The 27,218-nt window shown below is 52.5% G+C and overlaps 1 protein-coding gene across 5 annotated transcripts; it reads right to left on the bottom strand.

Annotated features, from left to right (window-relative positions):
- Positions 1–292: 292 nt before the first annotated feature.
- On the bottom strand, positions 293–25,554 carry Trim29 (tripartite motif containing 29). Of its 5 annotated transcripts, none has more exons than XM_074066535.1 (10): positions 24,562–25,553; positions 16,542–16,637; positions 15,598–15,831; positions 14,238–14,436; positions 11,565–11,663; positions 9,227–9,319; positions 6,915–7,010; positions 5,449–5,547; positions 3,959–4,035; positions 293–1,389 (listed from the first exon to the last, which is right to left on the bottom strand). In XM_074066535.1, the coding sequence occupies exons 1-10, from the start codon at positions 25,363–25,365 to the stop codon at positions 1,327–1,329; spliced, it is 1,860 nt and encodes a 619-aa protein (XP_073922636.1). In that variant the 5' UTR covers positions 25,366–25,553; the 3' UTR covers positions 293–1,326. The 5 variants fall into 5 exon arrangements, with proteins under 5 accessions (XP_073922636.1, XP_073922635.1, XP_020016516.2 ...); XM_074066534.1 differs by having other exon boundaries at positions 5,449–5,550; positions 24,562–25,552; XM_074066536.1 differs by lacking the exon at positions 293–1,389 and adding an exon at positions 1,399–2,966 and having other exon boundaries at positions 5,449–5,550; positions 24,562–25,554.
- Between the last annotated feature and the right edge of the window lie 1,664 nt (positions 25,555–27,218).

The raw sequence follows: 27,218 nt of genomic DNA, 5'->3' as shown, positions 1-27,218 counted from the left end.
CAGATTTGCCAGAGGATGTGCCCATTCACAGTGGCCCTCAGGACACTCAACAAATCCCCAGCCACGCCCCCCCCACACTTCGTGCTGTTAACCAAGGACTGCTATAGAAAGTTCCAGTCTCCTGAACTCCAGAGACTAGGTCTGGGGTGGGGAGGGATGGGAAGGAGACCCAAAGGCACCCTGTCTTCAAGATGGAAGACAGAAGATGACTGGACACTCTGAGTAGATGGGAAAGTATATTCAGAACGGCCGCCAAGACCCACAGGGACCAGATCATGCAGTACCAGAGGCGTGAGGGATGAGAGGTTTATTCAGGAGGGAAAGCCCAAGTTGAAAGTCCCCATCCCCACCTCTGCAAGCTGACCACCTGCTTGACACCCCCACCCCCATGGCCCAATCCGTGTTGCTCTTGGTTTGGTCTCTCCAGGCCCTGGACCCTGTGACATGTGACATGGTGGGTAGTCAGGGGCAGAGGCAGACTCCCTCCCCTGACAGTGTGTGTGGCATCCTTGTAAGCAGCACTGGCTGTCACCAGTCCCCTCACTTTCCATCGCCAGGAAGAACCAAGTTCTAATGTGAAGGGATTTCTGCAGGTAAATGGTATTTCACTCAGGATAACTGGGCTGGTGGCTGTTTCTTGGGTAGATAATAAAGAATCGCTTATCCTAGCAGGCAGAAGACAGGAATACCTTGGCTAAGACCATTATGCTAGGCAGGACAGCTGGTCCTCCAAGGACTGTAGCCTCAAAATGGACATGGTGGAGACCCACAGCCAGGGCAGGGTGAGGCTAAGACACTGGGGGGCTTCTGCCTAAGAGGCCCATAGTACCAGTCTTCTCCTGATAGGGCCAAGCTGCTAGGAAGAAGGTAGGTCTGTGAGGATGGATGCTGGGTGGTTGCCCTGGCCAAACATCTACTGACTGCACGGGAGAGAAATGGTCATCAGGTGAGGAGACCTTAGAGCACTGGCGGGGCTCGGGGGGCAGACTAGTATCATGTGGGCCCAGTGACCCAGCCCCAGAAGAGGAGGGGGTGGGTTAGGGGAGATAAGCCACCTGTCTCTCACCCCTGCAGTGGATTGGCCTCTGAGCACAGGAGCCACAGTGGTGACCATCCCAAGTCACCAAGAAGGAAAGAGGTCTGGATGGAACCTGGCCGGTGGAGGAACAGAAGGAGCCAGGGATGCCCTGAGAGGGCTAGCAAAGGCTGCAGGATGGCAGGGTGGGCTGGGCAGGCTCCCTGACCCCTTCCTCCCAAGAGCACAGTAGCTTAGAAGGCAGGAGTGGCAGGAGACAGGGGTGAAGAGCCGCATCTCTCTTGGTGAGCTCAGGGGGCCTCATTAGACCCGATCCCGCTGCCCTTGTTGACGTAAAATGGTCGATAGTGAGACTGTGGGGAAAAGAAGAGTGATTAGGGCAGGCAGATGGAGCTGAACCCATAAGTCAGCCCACTCAGCCCCCATTTCCCCTGAAGCAGCAGTGGGCCTGACCTGTAAGTTCTATCTATCCTGAGATCAGGGTTGGTCTATAATGCTAGCTGAGTTTTGGGTTCATTTCTGCCATTTGGTTGATGAGCTTGAATCTGGGCACAGTCTCAAGGCCCTCCCAGCTCCCCACAGCTACCATGTATATAGCACTTCATGCTCTACAGAACTCTACAGCCCTGTGTTGAGTGCTTCCTATGGATGGACTCATTTAGTTTTTACAGCCATCCATTAACTAAGTTACTGTTATCATATCCACTTTATAGTTGAGCAAACCAAGTCATAGAGAGGCTAGGCAACTTGCCCAAGGTCACAAGTTAGTGAATAGAGGAGCCAGGATTTGAGTCCTCCCCACTCCCCTGACCCCATCCTGCTCCTATGCATCTCAGCATCCCTTCTCCCATTTCAATGGCTTTACTGCTTCAGCTCTCTCTGCATGATTCTCCCTGACAGAGTTGGGCAAACCATTGGTTTTGCCCAACATAGGCCCTGAATCTTCCAGTCCCTTCACCTCCCTCATCCTGTGCTCCTCATCCATATTCAGGGAGTGCTCGCCTCTCCAGATAGCGTCAGAGACAAGTCACCAGCCCTCTCTGTGTATCTTGTCTCACCACAATTTCAGGAAATCAGCAGCCCCCTTGCCTCCCAATCTCCGCCCCCGAGAGCAAAATTTGGCTAGTACTTACCCTGTGAACACCACTGGACCCTAGAAGGTCTCAGAAAGTGGACCTGTCCCTGAGCTGGGTCAGAGACTGAGTCTGCTCATGGCCCCTGATCCCCATGCAGGAAACAGCATCTTACACACACACACTTAAGGATGGTCATAGCCCTGTCCTCGCCCTCTCTACCTGGGCCCCGACATCTCCCAGCCAACTCCTAGCTCGTGTCTGATCCACTGGTATTCCTGAGGAATACCAGGACTGAGGGTCCTTAGCCCAGAGCCGGGTTAAGCCACCAAATAACAAATAACCTGAGTCCCAAGGAGAGGAAAGGACATAGACAAAGTCACACAGCTACCCAGTGGCAGAGCAGAGACTGAAACCAGATCCCTGATCCCTGGCTGCCAGCCTGGACCCCAATGCAGTTCACAATGCAAAGTGGGTAGAGCTGGAAGTGGCCAAAGTCTTGAACCTGGAGTGGTAGATGAGCAGGAACCCAGGCAGAGTGCCCACCCCCAACCCCCTCATCCCTCTGTGACTCAGGGTCACAAGTGTGTGAAAGTTAAAAGGGCTCCAAAATCATCCAGGTCATCCAATTCATGTTACAGATGGGGAAACTGAGGCAGGGAAGAAGGAGGACTCCCACAAGGTCATACAGCAAGCTGGCAAGGGCTGGGACCAGACCCCAGGCAACCTGATATTCAAGCTAGTCATACACACAGTACATGCTTCCACCCTTCCGGTGCTGGATGCTGATCAGACACCAGAACTCTGTCCTGCTAGGTTCTCCAGGTGTTGAGGAGCCGTCTATGTGGGACCCAGGTCTGGGAAAGTGGGGAAGTATGGGTCAGGGAGGGGAAGGAATGAGTCCCACACAGAAACTTCCTTCCTCCCATATCTGTTTCCCATATCCTGCTGCTGTGATGCCCCTGGGCCCAGTTCCAAACTACACACCTGATCACTTAGCTCCCCTCACCCTCAAATTAAAGGTTTCCAATCCAGCCACCCTTTGTGGTCCAGAGCAATTGCCTCTCGAGCTCTGACCTCCAAATGCAAAGACAGCAGGAGCCAAGGGCTCCGCCCTCTGTTCTCAACAAACCCAGTGCTATTGCATGGTAGGGTCACTGGCCAACGACTTTCATAGGGCCTGGCACAGGGGAGGAATGAATTGGGGGAGATGGTGGCACAGCAGGTGAGCAACAGTCCCTGACCACTGAGGTCTCAGGCAGGAGGGTGTCAGGCACATCAAGCCTGAAGAACCTTGGGGATCACCTCGTCTCAGCAATCCCATTATAAAAATGAAGACAGAGTCACAAAGAGGGTTTCTGGCTTATCCAGAATGCCATAGCCAGCAGGTGGCCTGGGCTTTTCTGATGCCCCTGGCTTAGAATCATTTGATATTGAACCCTAAATACATCTTTTTCTATTGTTCCAGCCTCCCTACCCCTACACTATTGACCCAGTGGCCTCTGTGCTCTCAGAGATGGAAATCTTCCCAGTATGCCCGTCCCCTAGACTGAGCATTTTACAATCACAGAGCAGCTGGAGAACAAACCACCAATCATAGGCACTCTACAATCACTTGCAAATAAAAACACAGGTTGTCCACTTTTCAGATTAGGAAACTGAGGCTCAGTCAGTGTGTGCTTATCCAGGTGCCCTGCCTATAAACCCTATGCCTCTACTATCTTTGTTATATCTCTCCCCTATGCTCACCAAGGCCCAGGGTTTCCACGGACCCTGGAAACATGAAGAGCAGTTGCCCTGGTCTCTGGGTAACCTGTGCCAGGCAGCTTTCTAACAATATCTTACTCACCAGCAGAGTCTGCTTGCCAGATTTCCAAGTCTGGGGCTGGGCCTTGGGGGTCTGGCTCCTCATGAGGGAGGGATAGCCTGAGAAGACAAAAGACACTGGTCAGAGGAAGCCCTGGGTGTTGGTCAGGGGCCCCTAAGACTGGAGCAGCCCAGCTGCCTGCCCCAAAGTAACCACCAAACATCATCCTGCCCAGTACTAAATGCAGCCACCTGCAGAGGTATACAGCAGCCAAAGTGCCACAATAGGCAACTGAAAATCCTGGGGAGGCTAGCCAAAGAGAGGAAGCAGCAAGGCAGACAGAAGGAGGAGGAGTCGGCCAGGTGGGCTGGGCCCAGACAGCATCACACAGCTATGGTGCAGGAATATCTGCCCACTTGCCCTGCAGGCTCACACCATGGACTCCTCTTCTTCCTGGAGCCCCAGAGAAGAGCAGGAGGAGCTCCTGACTCCACTGTGCTGTGTGGAGTGATGTTTCCCATTTGCTGAACCCAAGTAGTGTCAAGTACTATGGCAGGGGCTTCGCCTATGTCTCCTCCTCACTTAGCCCTTCCCCAGTCTCTGTGAGCTCAGCAGTTTGCCTGAGTTGTGTAGCTAGTAAGCAGCCATCAGGATTTGAAAACAGGTCTTGCCAAATTCCAACATTCATATTCTTGTTCCTTCGGCCCATCTCTTCATGTTTGCCCTGTCTCGCCAGCAGGAGACAAGGGCCCACAGAGGGGCAGTGTTTGCCATTGTGGCTACTGTCCAGGGGTAGGACAGCAAACCCAAGGGGGCCCTGAGCAGGTAGCTTTCTTTAGGCTGGTGAGCAAGTGCTGGTTGCCCCCTCAAGTCCAGAGGGATCTGCAAAGAGCTCTGGTCTACAGAACAGCAAAAAGTACTCTTGATGTCAGCCATCAGCCTGCAGGGACAAGCAGCAATGGTTGGAAAGAAATAGGCTGTGACCTGGAGGCTAAGAAGCTTGTGAAATAAACAGGGTCTGTCCTTGGCTGGTCCCCTGCTCAGCAAGACTGAAGCTTACCCAGGGAACCCTGCCCTGCCCTATTCTACACAAGGGTGAGGGCAGTCCAGACCACCTGCAGCACTTCCCGAGGCACTGAGCAAGAGGCAGGTGGGGAGATAGAGCTAGAACCCCAGGGCTATCCCTGTATCTGGGATTGGGGCAGCCTAGGAAAGAGGATTCCATGGGCCTTCATGGAGATGGAGAGAAGGGGAATTCAGACCTTGCCTCTTAGTTCCCAGAAAGAAAACCCCATGCTAGCCATAAGAGGTGGGGATGGGGGCAGGGTGGCCCAAAAGACCAGCCTCAGGCAGCAGGCAGAAGTCCAGATAGAATGAGCCAGGATGGCGGGAATAGGGGACATGCATCTCTCCCCAGGGAGCTCTGGGGAGGAGGGACCAGGACACCCTAGAAGTGGCAGACAGCCCCCACAGGATGTCCCACCTGCCCTGCTGTGGGAGAGGAAAGGGGAGGTGTGGAAAACGGGAGGTACCAGGATTATTTTTAAACAGCCCACTGCGGTCCAGTGGCTTGGAAAACTCGGCAGAGGCCTGTCCCAGGGTGCTGAACTGACAGGGGCCTTTCCCAGTGCCTGCTGGGAGAGAGAGGGAGGCATTAGCTTGTGCGCTGTCCGGGAGGCCAGGGCTCTCACACCGCTCTGGGGTATTCCGCTCTGCACTCTGTGTCTGTGCTCTGCACCCTTGCTCAGCCCCTGGAACTGGCCAGGCAGCCCAGACGCTCCCTGCCTGTGGGGCTGCTGGAGGGGTGTTGGTGCACTCAGTTTTGCAGGCTAGAACTCTTCTTACACACAGGGCCATTCACAGCCAACCTGATGAGTTGCTCTGCATGCAAGTAAGAATGGGTGTTGAGGACTCTTCTTCCAGCAGTGTATCTGAGAAGCCCTCCTGGGAAGAGGCCTTAGACAGGAGAGTCTGTGCAGGCCAATGGGAAACATTGGGGACCATCTGAATTGTGCCAAGGGCAGCTGTCTTCTGTGCCAGGTGGCCTTCAGCACAGGCTTGACGAGGGAGCAGGGAGGAATTTTTTGAAAGCCAGATAGGCCAAGGCAAGTCCCAGAGCTTTCCAGACCTGGCTTAGGACTTTCCTGGGGATCCTGCAGGCTGGGACCCCCTTACTCATATTCCCTTTTCCTTTATCTTCCTGGCCATTCAAGAATCCTGACCCAGTATAGGCTAGAACCTTAGTCTAGAAGGGACCACGTGATAAAAACCACCTTGGTGGCTACTGCTGGGAAGTGGGGTGGGGTTCTGTGTGCCCCACACAGCCCCTTTCTCTCTTCCTCCCTGGGGAGGAGCATCTTATCCTTCCTTCCAGGCTAGGCATGTCAGAGGAAGACAGGGTTCTCCTGCCCCAGCCCACCAGGGCTGTTCCTAGGACTTATTAGAAGAGATGTGGGAGTCCGGGGCCTATAGTACACAGGGGTCTTATTCAAGCCCAACCCCAGGGGACAGGAGGCATTGACCACTCAGATTTGCCCAAGAGTTCTGGAGGGCACAGAAGGCAGGTGTGGGATGGGTGTAGGAGAAAGAGGATCAGACTTGGAAGATCTTTCAAGTTATCTGATCCCACCTCCCCAAAGCGGCTTCCTTAGAATGGCTCTGGGGGTCTTGAAGGGTGCTACAGGGCCCCAGAGTCTAGTCAACCAATGCAGGAAGTCATGAAGAGAGCAATGTTAATCAACTCTGCAGCAGGAGAGTCAACCTGGCAGCAGTGCCCTGGCCTGCAGGTGGAGGCACAGGGGGAGTGGACACCCCCTCCTGTCTCCCAGCCCTGCTATCACAGCACATCTTCATGGATACAAACCCTGAGAGCTACTGGGGCCCACCCAGAGCACTCCTCCCATACCCTTGGCTGTCATTTTAGGAGAAGAGGGAGGAATTGGCAGAGATCAAAGTGGGGTAGCTGCAAGGAAAGCAGGGCCAGAGTGGGACAGCTCACCTTTCAGGGAGAATGAGGAACTGCCCTGGACCGCAGGCAAGTCATCAGAGTTCTGAATAGTGGATGAGTACTCCCAGACACGGGACGTGTAGTTCCCTGGCAGGGCAAAAGAAGGGGCATCAGACCTTGAAGCAGGGAGGCAGGACCAAGAAAAGGCCAATTCTGTGACTCTCCCTCTGGTTCTTTGCTACCTGTCAAGCTTCTCTCCCCTACTCTCAGTCCTTCCTGCCATCAAAGGTATAAAGTGGACATGTTTCTGTGCTTCCTATAGGCCACATGTCCTTAACACATGTCCCTGGCCTGGGGCACAGTGGTCCCTTCAGCACACTGGGCAGAGGGACACCCTGCCCTTGGCAGTTCCCCTGTGTATGCATGTCCCTACCCCGTTTCACTTCTAGGTCTTGAGGTATTGCATGAGCTCTCCCCACCAACCCCACTGCCTCCTCAGCTTCATCGCCCCTCCCTTTCTCAGCACTCCAATCAAGCTGCAGAGGCTCGCTCACACTTCCCCAGACACCAGCTTCTCTCTTGTCCTCGGCTTTAGGCCAGAGTGACTCCTGGGCCTGGGGCACCCACCTGCTCCCCACCCTCACAAATTCATGTAGTGGGTCTTCATGTGTCAGCTTACATGTCACCTCCCCCCAAGTTTGTGTGTGCCTCAGTCCCATACCCCATATCACCCTGCACTCCTGTGCCCTGGGTTGCAATTGCATGTTTGATTATTTCTCCCCCCAGGGCTCCTGGGGGCCAGGTATATGCCTATCTAGCCAAACATTACATAGGTGCCTGGCCTAGAGCCTAGCTCCTAGTAGGTACTTATTGTGTGGTTGATGGGTGCATGCTTGAACAAATGAAAAAATAAATATAAACACATCCAAAACTTGGGGACAGAGGCAGCCAACAGAACCCCTGGAAGCCTGTTTGCTGGATTGAATAGTCTAACAGATATCCAGATGCAAGGATGGCCCTGTAGTATAGAGGAGGTGGTGGCAGAGAGGGGATAGGAAGAGCATCAAGGTACCAAGAGCACAGTAGAGTCAGGGGCTCAGAGGCCCCAGGCATGATGCACCTTTCCCCAGCCCCTCGCAGCATCCCCAAGCTCTTGGTGCCTCAGCAGTAGCCATGGATCTCTGCGGTTCCCTCCCACAGCTGCCCCAGGCAGCGCTGAGGCTCAGAGAGAGCTGGGACTGGCCACCTGCCCTGGCACACACCCTACCCCCCAAGGATCTCAGGAAGCTTCTGTGGCAGGGTACTCAATGAGCATCTCCACCAAGGCCTGAGAGGCGAGAGGGCTGGCCCTTTCATTCCCTACTTCTTCTTGCTGTCTTTCAATAACTGTGTCCTGAGCATCTCCCACTTCTGGGCCTTAGGCTTGCAATCTGAGCATGACAGACCTGCTCCTGCCCTCCAAGAGCTCACAGGCTATTGAGAGTGTGGAGAACAGGGTCATGGCTGGTCACAGCTATGAGTCTAACATAGGCCAGAGATGCCTGGGTATTGCCCTCTCCACCAGATGCCCAGACTCCAGTGTCCATGGGCTTGGTCCTCACTAAAGAGTCTTTCCATGCTGTGTCTGGGGCACTAGAAGAGCGGGGATTCTGGTGGACTGGTCCAGTCTCCTTCTTCCCTGCACTTGGCAGGCAGCACCCAGAAGCCCCCAAGACAGAACCAGAGCCCCCCAAACCAGGACTAATTGAGCACATGTCTCTGCTCTGGGGCACAGAGCAGCACTCTGGGAAGAGGAACACCCTGCCCTTGGCAGCTCCCCTGGGGATACATGTCTCCACTTCTATTTTACTTTTTCTGGGTCTTAAGGTGTTACGACAAGACCTCCTGGGTTTCCAGGAATGACCCATGTCATGCCTTCCTTTCCATTCACAGCTATGCTAATCTGTTTTAAGCACTGTGTGACTTTTCTACATAGAAGTACAAGTCAGTAGAGGTCTTCTGTGAGTGCTCGTGTGCTGATAATTGTTGGGGAGGGGGTCACCAGATCTAACCCCAGGATGGCGCTTATCCATTTCTCCAGACTCAATCATCTTTCAAATCACACAGACTGATTTCCAGTGATGTTGAGATTCTGAATGCCTCTACTGCCTAATTAATAAAGTCATGCATGCCTGTGCAGTCCACATGCAAGCATGCATACACTATAATCTCTGAAGGACCCATCCTACCCTGGCTCCCCATATTCATCTTAAACTGGGGAGTCCAGCCCTCTACCCATGGTCTACCCCTAGCTCCCACCCCCATATTGCCACCTGCTCCCTGACATGGGATCCTTCCAACCCTTGAGCTGAACCCCATCCTACCTTTGGTGCCATAGAGATTGTTGAAATTCTTCTGGTTGGTCTCCTTGGAGAGGCGGCTGGGAGATGAAGGCTGGTAGGATGTCCGGGCCCCACCTGGAAGGCAGAGCAAGAAGGCCCATCATTGCAGAAAGGTGGATCTGGCTTGACTCAGGCACCCAAGGTCTCTGACTACTGGATCTTGGGCAGGACCCCATATAGCTCCCCAAGTGCCCACCACAGGACTTGGACTCCACCATTAAGAGCAGTCCTGGGTCTCATACAGAGTGATCACTTATCATTCAAATGGGGATCCTTTGGGGAGTGGAAGGGGCTCTGTTGATTGTCATTGGGGTTCGCTTGGATGGTCTTGGATATAGTAAGATATAGGGATGCCCTACTTAGGGGTCACCAGATGGGTGACAAGCCAACATTTCCCTTCTGAGCCAGTCTCCATGTGAATGAAACTCCAGAGGCTGGGGAATGGGGTGCTTGGGAGGAAGGAGAGGCCTTGGTAACAATAGGGGCAGAGGTGTTGGGCCTTTGGCCCAGTGAGAGCTGAACCAATGAGCCAGGTGGCCAATGAGCCAGCTAGGAACAGGAACATGTCTTAATGTCAGGACTGCCTGTGGCTTACATCTACAATGGGAGGGGCTCCCACACAGATCATGAGGAAGGAGAGGGAATGGATCTCCCACTTCACAGGTGCAGAAGATGAGCTCATATGTATTTTGGGCCCCTCCAATTGGCTCTGCCCCTCTCACCTAAACTTCATGTACCCCACCTCCAAGTCTGGCCCAGCAGGCCCAGCACTCACTGGCCCTTCCTCTACGACTATGCCTGTGATTCCTTCCTTTGCCCTAATGCCCTCTGCCCATCACTCTTATGCCCTCCTTACTGTACACACAGTTCCTCCTTCAGGGAGACTTGAAACTAAGCTCTCCCAGTCACTGCCTAGTCCCACTGACCCCAGGCTTCCAGGCTCAGGGCCTGGGTGTCCCTGTTTCCCTGACCTCTTTGAATAATCTCATCTGCCCCTCCCTTACCTCTCCTCTACCCTGAGCCTGGGAGCAGCAGAGGGCAGATGTTCTGCCCCTCCTGCCCTGCAGGACTCTACCCACAGTGTCGGGGCAGGGACACTGGACGAACCTGTTTCTTCCACCTACAGATGTCACAAACTGGCTCAAAGATGGGAAGGCTTATGGCCCTAGAGACCCATTGCCTCTCGTCTCAGAGAGAGACTAAAGCCAGAATGGGCAAACACCAACCTCAGGTCACCCAGGCCAGGGCCTGGAACTCTCAGAGAGACATCTTAGTAGGTTTCACTCTCTCCTCCTCACAGCCTGCAGTGGGGACAGAGGGAAGCTGCCATACTGGTTAGTGAGGCTCATCTTTTTACAGCACTGGCCCAAAAGAGCAGTGCTCTGAACAGGGAGGGGCCAGCACTGGCAAAGGGGTCTGGCCCAGGCCAGGAATGTGGAGGGGGAATGTGGCTCTGGCCCCAGACCTCCTGAGAAGCCCAGGTGTTGTTTTCAAAGGCGGGGTGCAGAGGTTCCTCTCCAGTGAGCTCATCTCTTCAAATCCCCAGCCCCTCCCCCTGTGGGTGTGTCTGCATGTGTGTGATTCTGTGTGTGTGTGTGTGTGTGTGTGTGTGTGTGTGTGTGTGGCTGCTCAGGACTTTGGTGTCCCCTTCTCAGCTTGTACCTGCTCCACGTCTCCTTCCTCCCCTCCTGCACTGTTCTCCCAGCTCCTGTCACCCAAAGACACCCCCTCCATCCTGGGCTGGCAACCTGACACATGCTCCCTTATGTAATGGGCACTGCTGTGGTTTGGTGCTGGTGCCCAAGAATGTGTCAGGCTGCCCCAGGGCAAGGACAAGCAGGCCCTAGCCTACACCCCAGCAGGTGTCACCCTGTAGGCTGGAGATCTGGGGAGGGAGGCCTGAGGAGTCAGGCAGTAGGTGAAGAAACTAAGAGGAGGAGCAGACTGGTTCTGGAGGCAGCAGTCCACCCACAGGCTAGGAACCCATAGAAACTTCAGTGGAAGCTTGACACAGCCTGGCCTGGCACGGCAGAGACCAGGAGACCTTCCGAAGAACAGGGTGCTAAAGAGAGGTGGGAGGGGCTGCCTGTGTCCAGGGATGGACGCATTGCAGGAGCAGGGTGCCGGATAATTTGTCATCTAAACTGGGAGACTTGTCACCCTGAGAATAAAAGGACGCGCTGCTCATAATCATACTGGGACAACAGGTAGATGTCTGGACTTTCCCAGGCACTCTAGACTAGGTCAGCCCACCCAGGAGGAACTTGGCTGAGTATTACTCCATGGACCCAGGGGCCCTCGGCAGCAGGCTTGCCCTTACCCTTGGGTGTGAGGTACATGGAGTATCTCTTCATGGTGTCAGGAGTACTCCACTCGCTCCCATAGCTGCTTGTGTAGTTCATGTAGCGATGGTCACCACCTGGAAGGAGAGAGGTCAGCAGAGGGGGCAAGTGGTGGGGAGGAGCTGGCCCACTGTGAGATCCTCCTCAATCCCAACAGCCAAGATTCCACAGCCTCAGAGAATGTGGTGACACCTAGCCTGGCATGGTCTCTGCTCCTCAGCAGTGAGTCCCCCCTTGTTGGACTGTCCCCTTGAGAGTGACATTGTATGCCCAGCACTTTGCAGTTTACAAGTTGCTATTGGTAGCCATTTGTTTTTGATCTTATATCAACTCTTGGGAAGGTATGAACGTCTCCATGTGATAGATATGGAAATCAAGACTCAGGAGGTAAGAGAGGCAATTTATTCCATGTTACATGCCAATAAGGGCAGAGTTGGGGGTTTGAATCCTAAGCCCCCATTTTGCATCTTAGTCTGAACCACTGTTGGCAGAATCTGATGATAGAATGAGGTCCCAGGATTGGCTTCCATGGCCCAGGGATCCAGGCAGTTGAGATGTGCACCACCTGCCTACATACCCCCAAAACCAAACAAATCTGCAACTCAACACCAGACTTCCCCCAGTTGCCCTCTCCCCTTTTCTCTCCTGGGCAAGAGGAGGAATGAGTGGCTCAGACCTCATCCTTCATCTCCGTCACTGCATCTAGCAGGGTCCTGGCACGTGTGCTGACTGGATGTTAGCCCTCGGCCCCAATGAGCTCAAGGTGTTTGAAGGTGGCCTGGTACCTCTGAGCCCCAGGACCTGTAAGGGTGGCAATGAGTCCCATGTCTGGTGGACAGGCCACTATCAGGGAGCAGTAGATGGTCACTCCAAGGTGATTCACAGGCTCCCCATCCTACCTGCTACAGCAGACACAAAGCAGTGACAAAAACATGACAATGTATAAGCAAAGAAGGCTCCCTCTGTATCCCAGACACAGATGAAGGACTGCTGAATCAGCAGCACCCAACCCTGATCCTGGCTGCCACCTCAGCATCACCTTGCACAGGATGAGGGGCCACACCTGCACAGAGGCCATGGCAAGCAATATCGTGACCTAGAAATGGGACAGTGAGTAGCTGGAGGCTAATGGTTCCAGTAAAGCCACTCTACCCCAGTCTGTCAGGGCCATCCTTCCAGGTCTGGCTAAACCTCATCTAAGAGGCTGCCCTACAAGGCTTGTACCCCCAGGGACAATGGTCGACTCACTCCATCCCATTGCTGCTATCAGCAGCACTGGTGGAAGTTTCTAGGATGAGAAGGCACTGGAAGAATGAGTAACAGACCGTGAACCCAGCAGCCTCCCTCCCCAGCTGGGTGCCCTTTGAAATGATGCTTCTCTGAGCCTCAGCTTTCTCATCTGTAAGATGCACTGCACCCCGCAGGGAAAATAAGGTAAGGTAAGTGAAGAGCTCAGCGCAATGCTAGCATCCAGGGAACACTCAATCACGTCAGTGTCACCATCCCCATTACGATCATCACTATTGTCATTAGGAAGAAGCTGTCAGGAACTGAGTACCATTGAAAGCCAAATGATTGTCTTGCTACAATGGCTTATCTGTCCTCCAGTGTGATTGAATGTCCCCCATATTTCACAGGGACACTGTATCACTAAGATACACAGGTGGCTCTTTGCTCAACCCTTCTACACACTCTTAGTCCCTCCTCCCTCCCCAAAGAGTAATGTGCTCCACCTGGAGACCAGATTGGGTCATTGACTTCAGGTGTTGATGGCTGGAAGACCTTGATCAAATTGCATTTTAAAGAGTGTGCTGGCCACAGGTGGGGCCTTGGAGAAAGTGCCCAGGCTTCAGGCCATAAAAGGACTTGGTGAAAAACAACTTAACGGGGTAGTTTCTCAGGCTCCAAGGCTCTCTGGGAGATGATTCAGTTGACCTCTGCAGGGATAGCATGACTCAGATGAGGGGCTGAAATCAGAGGAGCTGGTGAGTCATAGAGACACACTCTAACCCATCATCCCCAGCCCAGCCCAGCCTAGCCTAGCAGGCTAAGTCCAGCCTCTGGGCTCAACACTGCTCAACACAGCCATGGTGACAGGCAAGTCCTCCCTCCAAGCACAGAGGCAATTCTAGGTCACTTCTCCTGGAGCCTGCAGCCACCAGTTTGGAAGCCGGTTCATAAAAGCAGCAGAATGCAGCTGCTAGGTTGAGTCCAACAATCCAATGGAGATATGAATGAAACCATTCCCTGACTCTAATGGATGACTCACAGACAGGAGGCTCTCGGGCAGCCAGTGCCCAGAATCTCACTGCTCTGGAGGCCCCTTGTAATAACTACAAGTTCAACAGGAAGCTACAATTCCTGAATTCTAGTCCAGACACTGTCAAGTGGAAGGGTGGTAGGAAAAGTGAAGAGCCATGCCAGCTACATGCCAGCCTGCACCAGGCAGCAGGAATTGATCTGAGAGAAGACTGAGGAGTGGCTCAAGTGGTAGAATACCTGCCTAAAAAGCACAAGGCTCTGAGTTCAATACCCAGTAGAAAGGAAGGGAAGAAGGAAGGAAGGAAGGAGGGAGGGAGGGAGGAAGGAAGGGAATTGACAAGGGTGAGAAATGCTCATGGCCTTGGACTTGCTCACATGAGCACACCTACCATTCTCCATGTGGTTCCTCTCAATGAAGTTCCGGCTCAAGTCAGCCTTGCACATCTTCTCAACATGGCGCATGCATACATTGAGCAGGTCATCCTTGCAGTTGCCAAGTGACTGTCCCAGGCCCTCTCCCTCCAGCAGGACATGATAGGTGGGCAAGGGTGGGGGTAAAGAGTAATTGCTCATCAATGCACCAAATTCCTACCAAGAAAGGAAAGAAGACATTAATTTCCTGAGTCTTTATGAGCTATGAGGACATTTGTCTGCAAGGGGGCTCTCATAGTTTAGCTGGAAGATTCCATGCTGGGAGCCACAATAGCTGGGTTCTAGAATTGGCTCAATTAATTAGCCTCGCTTTTCCTCAATGGGTAAAAAAGTTCAACTAAAATCCACTGGGGGTTAACAGTCTTGAAGGAATTAGCATTCAGGTGTGTGACTCCGACTCTATGGCTCCCATCTCTGCACTGGGTGCCTACCTCACAGGGGTTTTTGTGATGCTGGGATGAAAGCATAATGAAATGCAGGACTTACAAGAGCATTCTAGTAAGTTCTGTACACACCTCACTCAATCCTGCATCTACTGCTTTGTGCACCTTACCTCCCTTCCCCCTCCCTGGAGATTCCTCCTCCTTCTCAAATTAGCCTGCAAAACCCTAATTCAGATTCCACCTCCTCCACAAAGCTGTCCTTACATTGCTCTAGCCTGCTTGCCCTTCTCTGAATTCCCAGTAATTTATCTCCTGAGCTATATGCTTTATCATTTAATTACACGCTTTCCTATATTGTTCTCTAATTGTACCTGTCTTATCTTCCCAGCTGGATTGCAGCTGCTTGGGGGCAGAAACCATGTCCTATACTGCTGTATTCACAACAGCACCTAATAAGAGTACTGGGCACCCAAAAGTACCCAAAACATTCTAGCAGACAGAAAGATAGATGAATGAATAGACAAACAGACTAGATCAAAGATAACAAATACCCAGCATTCCACTCCTCCCTTATCCAAAGCAGGCATTACTTATCAATCGCAGAGCTCTTTCCTTCTGAGCCTACAGCAATTGAAGTTGGTACAAGGTAATACTTATGTGCCATCTTTAGAGTAGGCAGAAAAGTGTACTAGATGGAAAAATCAATAGATAGATGGAATGAAGATTAGATGGATGGATGGATGGATGGATGGATGGATAGATGGATACATGCACGCCTAGAGAGAAGGATGGATGGATCAATAAGAAAAGATAAAATAAGATGGATTAGATGGATAGATGGATGACAGATGGATGGATAATGGATAAGGGTGTGGAAAAGTAGATGGGCTGGGAGGGGAGATTGAGGGTTTGAATGGTGGAGGACTTTTGTTACCTGCAAAAACAGCACTGAGTCACTGATGTTATGCAGCTGCTCTCGAGTCTGCTTGTCCTCATGTAGCACCTTGGCCCTCTCATCCAGAGCATCCATGATCACCTTCACTTGGTCCACAGCGTCCTGCTCCCGCTGCTCCAGGGCAGCCCTCACTTCCTCCTTTTGCTTCTCTAGGTCCCGCACCAGATCCCGGAAGTTCTGCTCCAGGATGGCTTTCTCATTGGTGGTGAAGCTCTAGGTCCAGAGTCAGGAGAGGGACAGAAAAGGCTTTAATTAAGGAAAAAAATGCCTCCTTGTGGAACACATCTTTAGGTTCCCAACATTAGATAAGGGCATTCCCACTGCTCTGGCTTGACAAGCCTATTTGGTCACGAATCTCATTCACAGGGATACCACCTACTGCTGCATGAACAGTGTGTTTTACAACTCATCCTTCCTAATCCACTGTGGATCCACCATTCCATGCTTGAGTGACTCCCTGTGAGCCCAGACACCTCTCCACAAGTTGGGATGTGTTCACTGATACCCTAGTCAGAACCAAACATCATTTGGAAAGGGAATTGGCTGGCTATCCATGCAGCCAGGGCCAATAGTCAGTAATTTCAGACTGTGGTTTTTAATGACCCAAACCATGGCAGGCATGCATCTAGCCACACTGGCACAAGCATAGGAGAGATGGCATGTATTTGGTGGCTGAGTAGTCTGGTGGACATTGCAGGCTTTTTTTCCTGAAATGATATAAAATGAACTTCAAGTGACAGGGATGATCCCACCTGGATGACTCAGTCAAGACTGAGAAGGGAAGAGTAAGAGAGTGGGTGAATCCAAAACAAAGACGTGTGTGATGTCACTGCAGGCTGAAACCTCAACAGGGACCAGACCTGCCTCCTACCAGGCAGGACAAGAGGGTAAGGGCCCAGCAGGGGGAGCCTAGGGCTGCTCACCTTGATGCGATCCTTTTCCTTCTGCCACTTCTCTGCTTCATCTTCAATCTCAATGATCTTGAGTTGCAGCTGTTCCTTTTGCAGTGACAGCTCTGTCTGTAGGAAAGGAGCAGGGTTGGATAAGTCAGAGGGATGAGAGGGAACAAAACCAGACACCTTGGCCATGGGTCCACCCAGGGAGCAAACTCTCTGCTTGCACATCATTCTTCTATTCAGCAAATGTTCATCAGGACTTTGCATAAGCCAGGCTCCATGCTGGTTGCCAAGGTTCCTACAACAAGTGAAACACCATATCACTGTACTGTGTCTTTATAAGGGCTAAACATCTGTGGCTCCTCCACCTACCATGAGTGGAAGGGATGCTCATTTATGAGGTTTTTGCTCGTTTCAATGGACCTGGGGACATCAGAAAGAGAGAGAAAGAGAGAAGGGGGACCCAGCCTAGTTCAGCCCAGCTCAGCCCAGCCCAGGGAGTGTCTCATGGCAGTAACAGTGTGCAGCGTTTCTGTGGCATGACGCAGGATTCATGTTGCAAGCAGGAGTCAGAGTTGCCTCCGGCATGGACTGTGTCTGGGCAGGCACAGCTATAAACCTGTTTATGGAGAAAGGAACGCATCTGCAGTTTAGGCAAGACAGGGACTCTTCCCCAGGGCCTCTAGGGAAAGAGAAGGATAGAGAGTAAGGCTGGAAAGGGTTCAAAAGGCTGGGAAAGAGAGGCCCTATGACCCTGCTCAGAGACACACAGACTGTTGGGGTCAGGGTAGACTGGGAAGAAACTCTTACAGGGTTGTGCTGAGAGTTTGGTATCACATCCAACCTTGTCTTCTGTGTGGGGAAAGGCCCTTCTCTGAAAAGCTACTGCAACTGAGGTTAACACCATTCAACCGTAAGTCAAGGGCACCTCTTTTGTTCATCTGGACTCCCTGCTAGGGCTCCCAAATCCCCTTCCAGCTTGGAGGACAAGGGAATGATCTCCACCTAACAGGCAGGAAGACCAAAGCATCCAAGAAAGCCTTGGATTGCTCAGGGGTCCCATGACCAGTGGGTTTTGAATGCAGAGGTCCACCCCTTCCTCTAGCTGTCTCCTTGAGGAATCCTTGAGAATAGTCAAGGGAAGAATCCATAAATCCAGAACTGGTAGCTCCATAAGCAGGGAGTCCTGAGCAGGTGACCCATTTCTGAACACCACACCAAGCTCAAGGGGTGCTAGTGGGGTACCTGCTACAGATACCTGGGGCTGTGAAGCTGATGGTGGATAGAGTGTCCTGGCTTTTTTTTCTTTTTTTTTTTTAATGGTGTCCAGAGAGTGGGTAAGGCATATGAAAGAGCCCCTTGTCCAGTTTGCCTGTCCACCACCACACCCTGGGTTCTTAGGCAATGAGACTCTAAGATATTAGTAGTAAGCCCCTGCCCTGCCTGCAATAGGCTATAAATTCCACAGCATAGAAAATGTCACCAGAGCTGAAGATGGGTCATCAGGAACAGAGGATCACAGAGATAAGGACTTGGCCTGGTCTCTGAAACAAGACTAGGGAGAAGACTTGATGGTGGGAGAGTAAGATCTCCTGTGGGTGGTAGAAACCAGCCCTCATGCTCTCTGAGGACACAGCACAGAAAACAGAGATTGGCAGATCCAGTGATCCCAAAGACCAGTCCTGGGGAGTAGATCTCAGTCTTGAGGTAGAGACCAAGAGGAGGGACAACAGGTCTGTACTAGTCAGTCAACTTTTCTATGCCTAAAGGGTGAGACCAAGGCCAAGGGAAAGCTGAGACTTCCCAACCCTGCTCAAGGTGCAGTGATCAGCACATGGGTTTCTCACCTCACTTCACCACTCCAGAACAAGGTCTAGTGAGGAAGAAAGCAGAGAGCAAAAGTGCATCCCCTCCTGCCCTCAGGCTCAGGCTAACCCCAGCAAAAGTAGGCAAGGGGATGAGCCACTGAGGGTTCAGGACGGGTTCCCCAGAGCATATGAATGGGAATCTAACAGCTGGAATCTATAACCACCACCCACAGGCAGGTAGGAGGCCCTAGTTAACTTCTCTGTGCCTTAGTTGTTCCATCTGTTCCATGGACGTTAGTAAGCGAACTGACCTCTCAAGGAGGTTATGGGATGGATAGGGACCAGGGACAGAAGCTTCCAGAAAGCACTTAACACAAAGCTAGCACTGTCCCCATTGCCACTGCTGTATGGGCACCTCCCAGGTAGCAACCACCATGTTGGGAAGGGGGCAGATCAGTAGACACAGAAAAGAGGGAGCAGCAGGTATGCTCAGGTCAGTCTTGGTGGTGCTGGGTGGTGAGGATGGTGCATGTTATTATATGGGATCTAGATGTGGTGTGGACCCAGTCCTGGCACAGACAGGAGAGTGAGGGGGTGAAGAGGAGCCAGAATGTCAAGACATTAAGCTGAAGATGCAAAATACAGTCTTGGAACATGAATAATTGAAGATTCTGGACACTGGGGAAAACAGAAAGGGAATAGTAAAGAGGGCTGAGGATGGGCTAACCCTCTGTGAGTGGGTTTGACCAGAGAAGGTGAAGCCAAAGAGTGGAGAACTGGGAATGAGCTACAGTACGCAAAAGACACCTGTCAGGAACTGTAGGTGAAAAAAGGCCTCACCTAGATGAACACAGATTTCACTGGTCAAGAGGTAGGAAGGAGGCACAGAGTATAGGGGATGGAGAGTCCAGTGGGGCTTAGACCGTGCAGTGTCTAGGCCAAGGGCAGAGAGACAGCACCCTGGGAGTCCATCCTGTGCAAGAAAGCATAAGAAGGGGTGTCAGGTCAGCTGAGGTGTCAGCCAGCAGCCTGGGAGGTACAGAGGAGAGGTGACTGGTCTGGACATGTGTGAAGGCCAGGTCTGAAATGGCGACGAGCTGTCTGCAGCAGTGGGCGGAAGAATAGGTCAGAGAGGAGGAGAGACTGGCCTTCCTTTTCTTCAGGGAAGTCAAACACAGGCTGGGAGAGGCCCAGTGCCAACAGTACAGGCAGCAAGATGAGACTTGCTGGACACAGCGAGCTTCGGAAAGGCACCTGAGACTGGGAACTGTGCTGCTACAATGATCCCTTCTCTCCTCTAGGATAAGTTCTACCCTGGGGAGGAATAGGCCTTGGGGTCAGACTGCACCTCTGTCTAGTGCTTGGCAATTTTTCTTATATAGGAAATAATAGAACATGGGAAGGTTCTAAAGATACTGGGTCCTCCTTGTGACACTAGGTGAAGGACAGGAATTTGATCAATGAGTATCTACTAGGTGCCAGGAATTTTCTTTAGTCATCCACTGGGGAGGCCAGTGATATGCCCACTTTCCAATTGCAGATTAGAAAGAAAGCAGTAAGACCCAGATGCAACCACAGGGCTGAGATTCTGTTCAGTGGCCTTCAGCGGCCCCTCTAGGGGCAGTGGCTCCAGGCTCTCCTCTCCTCATTCCTGCTAACCTAAGCCACCCAGGCTCCCTCCTCCTCACAGGTGGTGCAATTTGGCAATTCTCCCTCTTCTCCTACCACCTCCCCTTTCCTCCCCATGTCCCCTGAGGCCCCAGCTTTCTCCTCCTTCCTCTCATGGAATGTGGTTGAAGCCCCTGAGATCTGGCCTCAGTCCACACACACACACACACACACACACACACACACACACACACACCCCTCCCTTCTGATTTCCTCCTCCTCCTGCTTTTCTTTCCTTTCACCCTGTCCAGGCCTGTCCCTAAATGCTTTCTTTGTTCCCGTCTCCCACACTGTCTGGTGCCTCTCCTCTCTGATGCCTGAGACTACTCTTGCGTGGGCCACCTAACTATGAAATTCTTTGAGTGAGCAGCTTTGAGTGGGCAGAGTTTCCCTAAGAACTGAGGGGTGGCACAGCCTGCAGTGCCATAGCCTAGATGGGTCCTGTGGATGTAGGCACGCCTGAGTACTCACTTGGACAACTGTACCTAGATAGCAAAGGGGAGGTCAGCCAGCCAGGATCCTGTCCTGGCCTAAATTAACTACATGGGCCGTGGGCTGTGACAATTGCCAAATGAGCCAGTTAATTGCCAAATTTGTACTCTCAGACACATGGTAATTATCCGGATAAGAATCTGACATGCTGGATAGATTTCCCCGTTTCTACTGGGATGTCAAATAGCCCGGAATCTCTCCATCAGCTTCAGTGGAGTGCCTGCTCGCTCCCTCTGCTTCCTCACAGCCTCAGGTCAGGGGAGGTGACATCTACAGGCCAGAATGGAGCCCTTGAGGAAGTTACCTCACCTTTCTAGGCCTAAATTTCCTTGTGGTGATTTGGACTAGATTTCTGATTGCCACCCTAGCTACCCACTAGAATCCCCAAGGGAGACTTAAAAATATAAACCCCAGCCCTCAATGCCCTGAACCAGAACCTTCAAGGGCCAAGGCTTGGGAATCCATGCTTCATGAAGTCACCAAGTGACTCCAGCCTGAGGCCTGCTGTTTGGGACCCACTGGATTTGAGCATCACAAGAAGACCCTTGCGATCCCATGAGAAAAGAGATTTAATGTGATAGAGAGGAAACTCAGCTCCTTCCAGCACTGGACTTCTTATGCGTCTCCTGGCATCCCTGAACCTGTCTCTTCACTTACACAGCACAATACCCCTGCCCCATTGGACTGCTGCATTTGTAGCCAGACAAATGCCAAGCCCAGCACCTGGCACATAGATGTGCTCCAGACAGAATGGGTCATCGCCTGCCTGCTTGCTGGTCACTTTCCTTCCTGCTTCCTGTCTCTAAACCACTTTCATTTCCCAGTTTCCTCAGCACCCCAGCAGGTTATCCCCACTCCTGTCACACACCCTGTCCCATAGCAGGCATTCTCCCCAAAAACCTTTAGGGAGAGTGGTGCCTGGGCACCCTGGCCTTTAGCCTGCTTCCCCTTTCCAAATCCCAGCCCTGCTGTTTACCCAGACCAGCATGACTGGAAACCCAAGGACCAGTGGCTATGCATGCCCAGCAGCTGGTAGCTTTCTGAAAGAGTTTGGCAACAAGATAAGAAACAAAGTCACTGGGGCGGGGTGAAAGAGTTGAACTGAGCCAAATGGTAGAGAGTAGACAAGGCACTTCTAGAGTGACACACAGCCAAGTGTTGTCAGTACTTATCTTACTGTGATGACAGTGCTATCACCCTAGAGGCCAGGCCAGCCATACCACAGGACAGGGCCATCCAGAGCAGGTTGTGTTCCACCTGGAAGGGGTCCTAACATCCTGGCCTGCTGTAGCAGAAGGGACTTAGGATGGACAGAAGGAAGGGCCATTAGACACAGGAAGGGATGCCCAGGTCTTTTTTCATCTTACCACTTAACCTAGTCTGGGAAATATATAGAGGCAGAGGGTGGACCAGTGGACATCTATAGGACCCCTTGTGACATTTAGGGGGAAGGAGAAACATGTGACCTAGGATCCACCAGAGAAAGGAACTGTCATGTTGCCAGGCCAAGCAGCTTTTTTCTAGCAAGGCGTGTACTCAGAGTTTGTAGGTAGAGCAAAGGCCCAGACGAGCACCCACGGCATGGTGTCATCGACAGCTTTGTGCAACCAACCCAAACAGGGCTGGGCTCACCTCCCACCGGCCCTCACCAACAGGTCTGCAGAGCAGGTTCTGCCCAGAAATTTGCACATAGTTGTGTGGGGGCTAGTGTTTGGGTCTTCAGGAGATGGCTCCAGAGGGTGCCAGCCAGGATTGACATTCTCATTTACTCTGATCCATCATCCCTCATGCCTGACATTCCAGCTGAGCTGGGCCTAGACAGACTGCTTTGGCTCAGTCTCCAGGCTGCTCAGCCCCACCTGTGTCTGTGCTGCAGGTGAACACACATACATGTGTATGTGCACACACACACACACACACACACACACACCTCACACTACCCTAATTTCCCACCATTACAGTCACTGTGGCGGATCCTGCATTTTCTCCTAAAGCACACATGTCCCATCCCCTCCCCTTCCCTGAGGTGCCCTTAAACATTGGAAGAGGATTTAAGGGCTTGTTCCTCCAACCATGATCTTGGACAGGTCCCTTCCTTTCTCTGGGCCTGTGTCCCTCTCTTCAAGGAGCAGTAGGAGACTCACGGGATGGCTGATGGTCCACCAGGCCTGGCATTCTGTCCTTTACAATTCCATGTTTACTCACAGCTACTTCTGCATACCTTGGAGGGTGCTCCTGCTCTTGTTTGTGTGTCTGAGCTCTCCTCCTGACCTACATTGTGAGCCTGAAGGACAAAGATTGTCTGAGCCCTACAGAAGCCCCCAAAACCAGAACAAGAACTTGGAGTTCCTGGTGCCTCCAGATGGGGCTGCCCACCAGAACCGCTCTTTTACGGGCACCCAGGATTTAAGTGGTGACAACCTCTTATCAGATGACATTTAGGGCCAAAGCCTGCATAGAAAACAGACCAGTATATGTCCTTTGCTTGTGGTGGAGTAAGAACCTGGAGTCTCTGCTTTCTGGTCACCTCTTTGCCCTGTCCTCACCCTGACACTTCAAAGACTTTTCCAAGAATTCTAGGGCTCTGTGGGAGAATTTGAAAACCAACAGTCTAGCCCAACCCCTGGGTTTCACATAGAGGGAAACTGAGACTGAGAGAAAGGAAGAGATTCCTCCACTGCCTTACAGCAAGTTAGAGGCAAAACCATGACTGGAACGTGGTCACACCTCCCAGTACCCTGAGGCTCTGGACTGCCTCAGTCAGATGGCTGAAGATGCCTGTTCTTTGTTTTGCTCTGACTTCCCAGGTAAGGTCCTTATGGATGGGCTCCACAGCCCCTGTCCCATCTCTGTCTCCCAAATGAAGCTTGAAGCCCAGTGGGGTCAGGGTACAGGGGCAGTCTGGGATACCTTCTTTTGGGGCCAAATGAAGCTACTGGACTCTTTGAGTCTGTTCCCATCTCTAACTCATTCTTCCCTGCTCAGGGGTTGGGCAAGAGGCACAGAGAGTGGTCATCGAGCTCCTGATTGGGAAGGCTAGGCAGGGAGGGACCCTGTACTACCCTGTCCTATGGGGTGCAAAAGCTTGTGAGAAAATTAACTAAGTCCCCTGCATTGGCCACCAGGAAGTTTTGCCCCAGGGAGACCACCTACAGCAAGGAGCTGTGGAGGAGAGTGGGCAAGGGGCAGCCGCCACAGCTGATCCTTAATCCAGTACACCATGTCCACAAGCCTCCACTTGCCTCTGCTCCTTCCCACATAAGTACCACATAATCACATGCAAATTCTTACATACCCCATACACAAACGTGTGCACAATACCCATATTCACACAGACACCCACATGCATATGAAACACACACTTCCTCTCCAATGGTGTCCACCCACAGGCACGGGCATGTCCACATGCAGCCACACACAAAGCACACAGGACCCTTCCTGAGAGGAGGGTACAGAAGGCCATGAGGGACCAGGTAGAACAAGCAACCACTATACTGCAAATGCAAACAGCAAAGTCAGCAATGAAGACATTTCAGTGGCCTCCAAATTCCCTCCTTCCAGTATCTCCCCTCACCCCTGACCCATTCCCTAGAGATGAGTCCTGCTCAGGTGGGAAGAATTTTCTCTCCCTTAAAAAAAAAAGAAAGAAAGAAACACCCCAGGAGTGTCTGCACAGCAAACAGATCAACATGTGTGCTTTGCTTGCTGTAAAGGTAGGAACCTGGAGCCTGTGCCTTCTGGGTACCTCTTAGCCCACTTCCCACCCTGAGGTCTGACATGGAGCCCAGGAGTCAGTTCTGTACAGTTGAGTCTTAAGCTCTGACTCAACCTGGACTTAACCTATGACCTTGGTCAAGTCCCAATCTTTTCTGAGCCTCTCTTTGTTCATCTGTGAAACAGACCTCAAGGGGGTTGGGGAGCCACCTCTGACCCCTCCAGCTTGGGGGTACAGATGGCAAAGGAATGTTTTCTTAAAAAGCCAAGCACAGCAGAGACTGACACACCAAAGCTAGGAAACCCCAGCGATACAGGGTGAGGGGCAGAGGGCTGGAGGGGCAGCAAGTGTCCAGTAAAGTTACCTCCTTCTCTGCCTTGGCCTCCTCCACCGTCACGGTGCTGTGGTTCTTGTGCTCCTGGAACATGCAGAGGTAGCAGATACAGGTCTGGTCTGTCTGACAGAAGAGTTCCATGGTCTTGCCATGCAGGGGGCACTTTCGGGCCTCGAAGTCCCGGATGGGCTCGAGTAGCTGGTGGTCACGGAAGGCGGCACCCTCCAGGTGGGGCTTGAGATGCAGCTCACAGAAGGAGGCCTGGCACACCAGGCAGGACTTGACAGCCTTCTGCTTGTTGCCGATGCAGGAGTCACACAGCACCTCCTCAGAGCCGGACTTGGCCCGCAGCAGGTGGCCTGTGTCAGCCCGGGGGTAGCTGTTCCTCCGGATCTCCCCCGGCTCCACGATGGACACCGTGGGCTTGCGGGGCTCAGAGAAGATGGACTTGCGCAGCTCCCCCTTCTCAGCAAAGGTGACAGGTGGCTTCTTAGAGGCCCCTAGCTGGAGCCCCGCATATGGGGACCTCCTGCCTTCTGCAGAGTCCATGCTGAAGTAGCCGGAGCCCTTGTCATCCACGGACTCCACAAACTGGATGATGGGCCGCCTCCACTCATTGCTGGAGAACAGGGCGCTCTTCCCCTCCCCTTGCTTCAGGGCGCTGCCCAGGCTTTTGCCCTCGGCCATCTCCCCACCATGCCCGTTGGCTGTCTTGGTGTCCTTGCCCTCCACCTTGGTGCCATTCTCCAGGCTGCCATTGGGACCCGACGGGCTGCGGGCATCCCTGGCTTCCGGGCTGGACCCATTGCTCCTGGAGGCGTCTGCACCTTCCATCTCAGGTCACTTGGCTGCTGGCTACTCTGTTTCTGCTCACTGGGGCTGTGGGTTGGGTGACCTCGATGGGTGTCTCGGCAGGGAGTGGAGCAAGCAGCCACAAAGCCCAGGGACACACCTGTGGGGTGGGGGAAGAATGGGAGGAGGAGCAAGGGGAGGAGCGGCAGGCATCAGCCTGACACAACGGGCCAGGGAGAGGCAGGCAGCTCCACCAGCCAGCAGAGTGGCTAATTATACAGGGGCCACGCCTGCACATTCATCCCTAACCTGATTTTTTAAAGAAGTGGTTTTTTTTTCCCCCCCAGTTTAATTATTTTGCACCACGCAGGCAGCAACCAGTCTGGCTGCTTCCATCTGACGCACTTGCTTCTCATTAGAGAAACGGGAACCTCTGTCCTCACAGGTGGAAAGGCTTTGCTGAGCCAAGTGGCCCCTGGGGCAGAAGGTGAGGTGTCCACAGAGGCCCATGGGACAGAGGGCTCTTAATTGGGTCACACAAGCCGAATAGCCTTGTAATTTGCGGGCCTGGATTTCCCCACCCTGGAACCATAAAGTTGCTTCTCACCCTAAGAGGAGCCAGGGGTTCAGTTTGATTTGGATTTTAGGACCTGGAGTGACATGGCTATTGATTATTGCCAACATGCAGCCTTGTCTTGGGTCCTTTACAGATGTGAGTTCTTAAAGTTCGCCGCAATCCTCAATCATGCCTTTTAATAGAAGAGAAAATCGAAGCTCTAAGAAGATAGCTCGTGTCTTCAGTCCAGTGGCAGGGCTAGGATTTGAACCCAAGGCTTTTGAGATTCCAAGTCCTTGTTCAACTTCGGTGTCATGGAGTCACTAAATTTCTCTCTAGAAGATGGCTGCTGAAGTCGCTCAATGTCCCATAGTCCTAAAGAGATGTACACAGCCTTAGGTGTTTCATAGAGCAGGGCAGAATCTGCTTGGATGGAAAGGCCTGAGACACAGTACTGAGGGGAAGCTGAGCAATGCTAGCCAGGTGGTTGGGACCACAGGATGCAACACTTGATTCTCACCTCTCTTGCAGTAGGCTTGCTGTGTGACTCAGAAAAATCTGCCTACGTTCTCCAGGCCAGGCCACTGGTAATCCCCTCCAAAAAAAAAAGTGGCCTGTACCATGTGGGGCTCAGATTAATCCTGACCTTCAGGATGAAAAGTGAGAGTTCCATCCCTTCCTCTCCCTAAACCCCTGGAGGAGCCCTGGGATCCTCAGCTTTTGCAGGACATGCCAACTCGTAGCCTCCTGGGAAGCCAGCTGTTCTACCAAGTATGAGGATGGGCCTCCCCCGCCCATACCCACACACACAGGACTGGACAGGGCAGGGCAGACAGTGAATGTGGCTGGAGCAGCAGGTTCTGGGGTATGTGGAAGAGAGAGGGCTCCCTTCCTTCCCCTCAAATGCAGGTCAGACTCTGGGAGTCCCTACCTCTTGGCTGGCCAGGCTGAACGGCTAATCCTTTGCAATCACAGCCTCTGGGAACAAGGGCAGAGACAAGCATGGGTCACAAAGGAGCTGGGTTTTAAAAGGAGGTGTGTATTGGAGGTGGGGCACTCTCGCTTCATGATGGGAATTCTCCTCTTACCCGAGGTCTCTGTCATCAGGTACTACAGGAACCCTTCTTGTTTGGACTTGCTGATGATTTCCTAGTAAATCACAGGGATTTCTAGGGTGAGGAACCCCTTCTCAAAAAGCCATGCACATCTTCACTGGGCTCTTGCTTGTGACCCAGAAGGAGAAAGAGAGAGAGAGAGAAGGTGCTGTCTTGGTCTGCTGTTGGGCATATGCCCCTCCCTCTTTCCTGAGAGTGTCTCCCCTACCCTGGGAGACTAGGCT

Source organism: Castor canadensis, chromosome 2 (genome assembly GCF_047511655.1).
Source record: "Castor canadensis chromosome 2, mCasCan1.hap1v2, whole genome shotgun sequence".
In the NCBI taxonomy this organism is placed as follows: Eukaryota; Metazoa; Chordata; class Mammalia; order Rodentia; family Castoridae; genus Castor; species Castor canadensis.
This window is presented reverse-complemented; position numbering and strand designations above follow the sequence as displayed.

Excerpts from the sequence above, each read along its gene's own strand:
- Trim29 (XM_074066534.1), bottom strand. The coding sequence starts at position 25,365 with ATGGAAGGTGCAGACGCCTCCAGGAGCAATGGGTCCAGCCCGGAAGCC. Across the intron at positions 15,832-16,541 it reads AGGAAAAGGATCGCATCAAG|AGCTTCACCACCAATGAGAA; the intron begins GTGAGCAGCCCT and ends CTCTGGACCTAG. Across the intron at positions 14,437-15,597 it reads ACTCAGTGCTGTTTTTGCAG|GAATTTGGTGCATTGATGAG; the intron begins GTAACAAAAGTC and ends CTTTCTTGGTAG.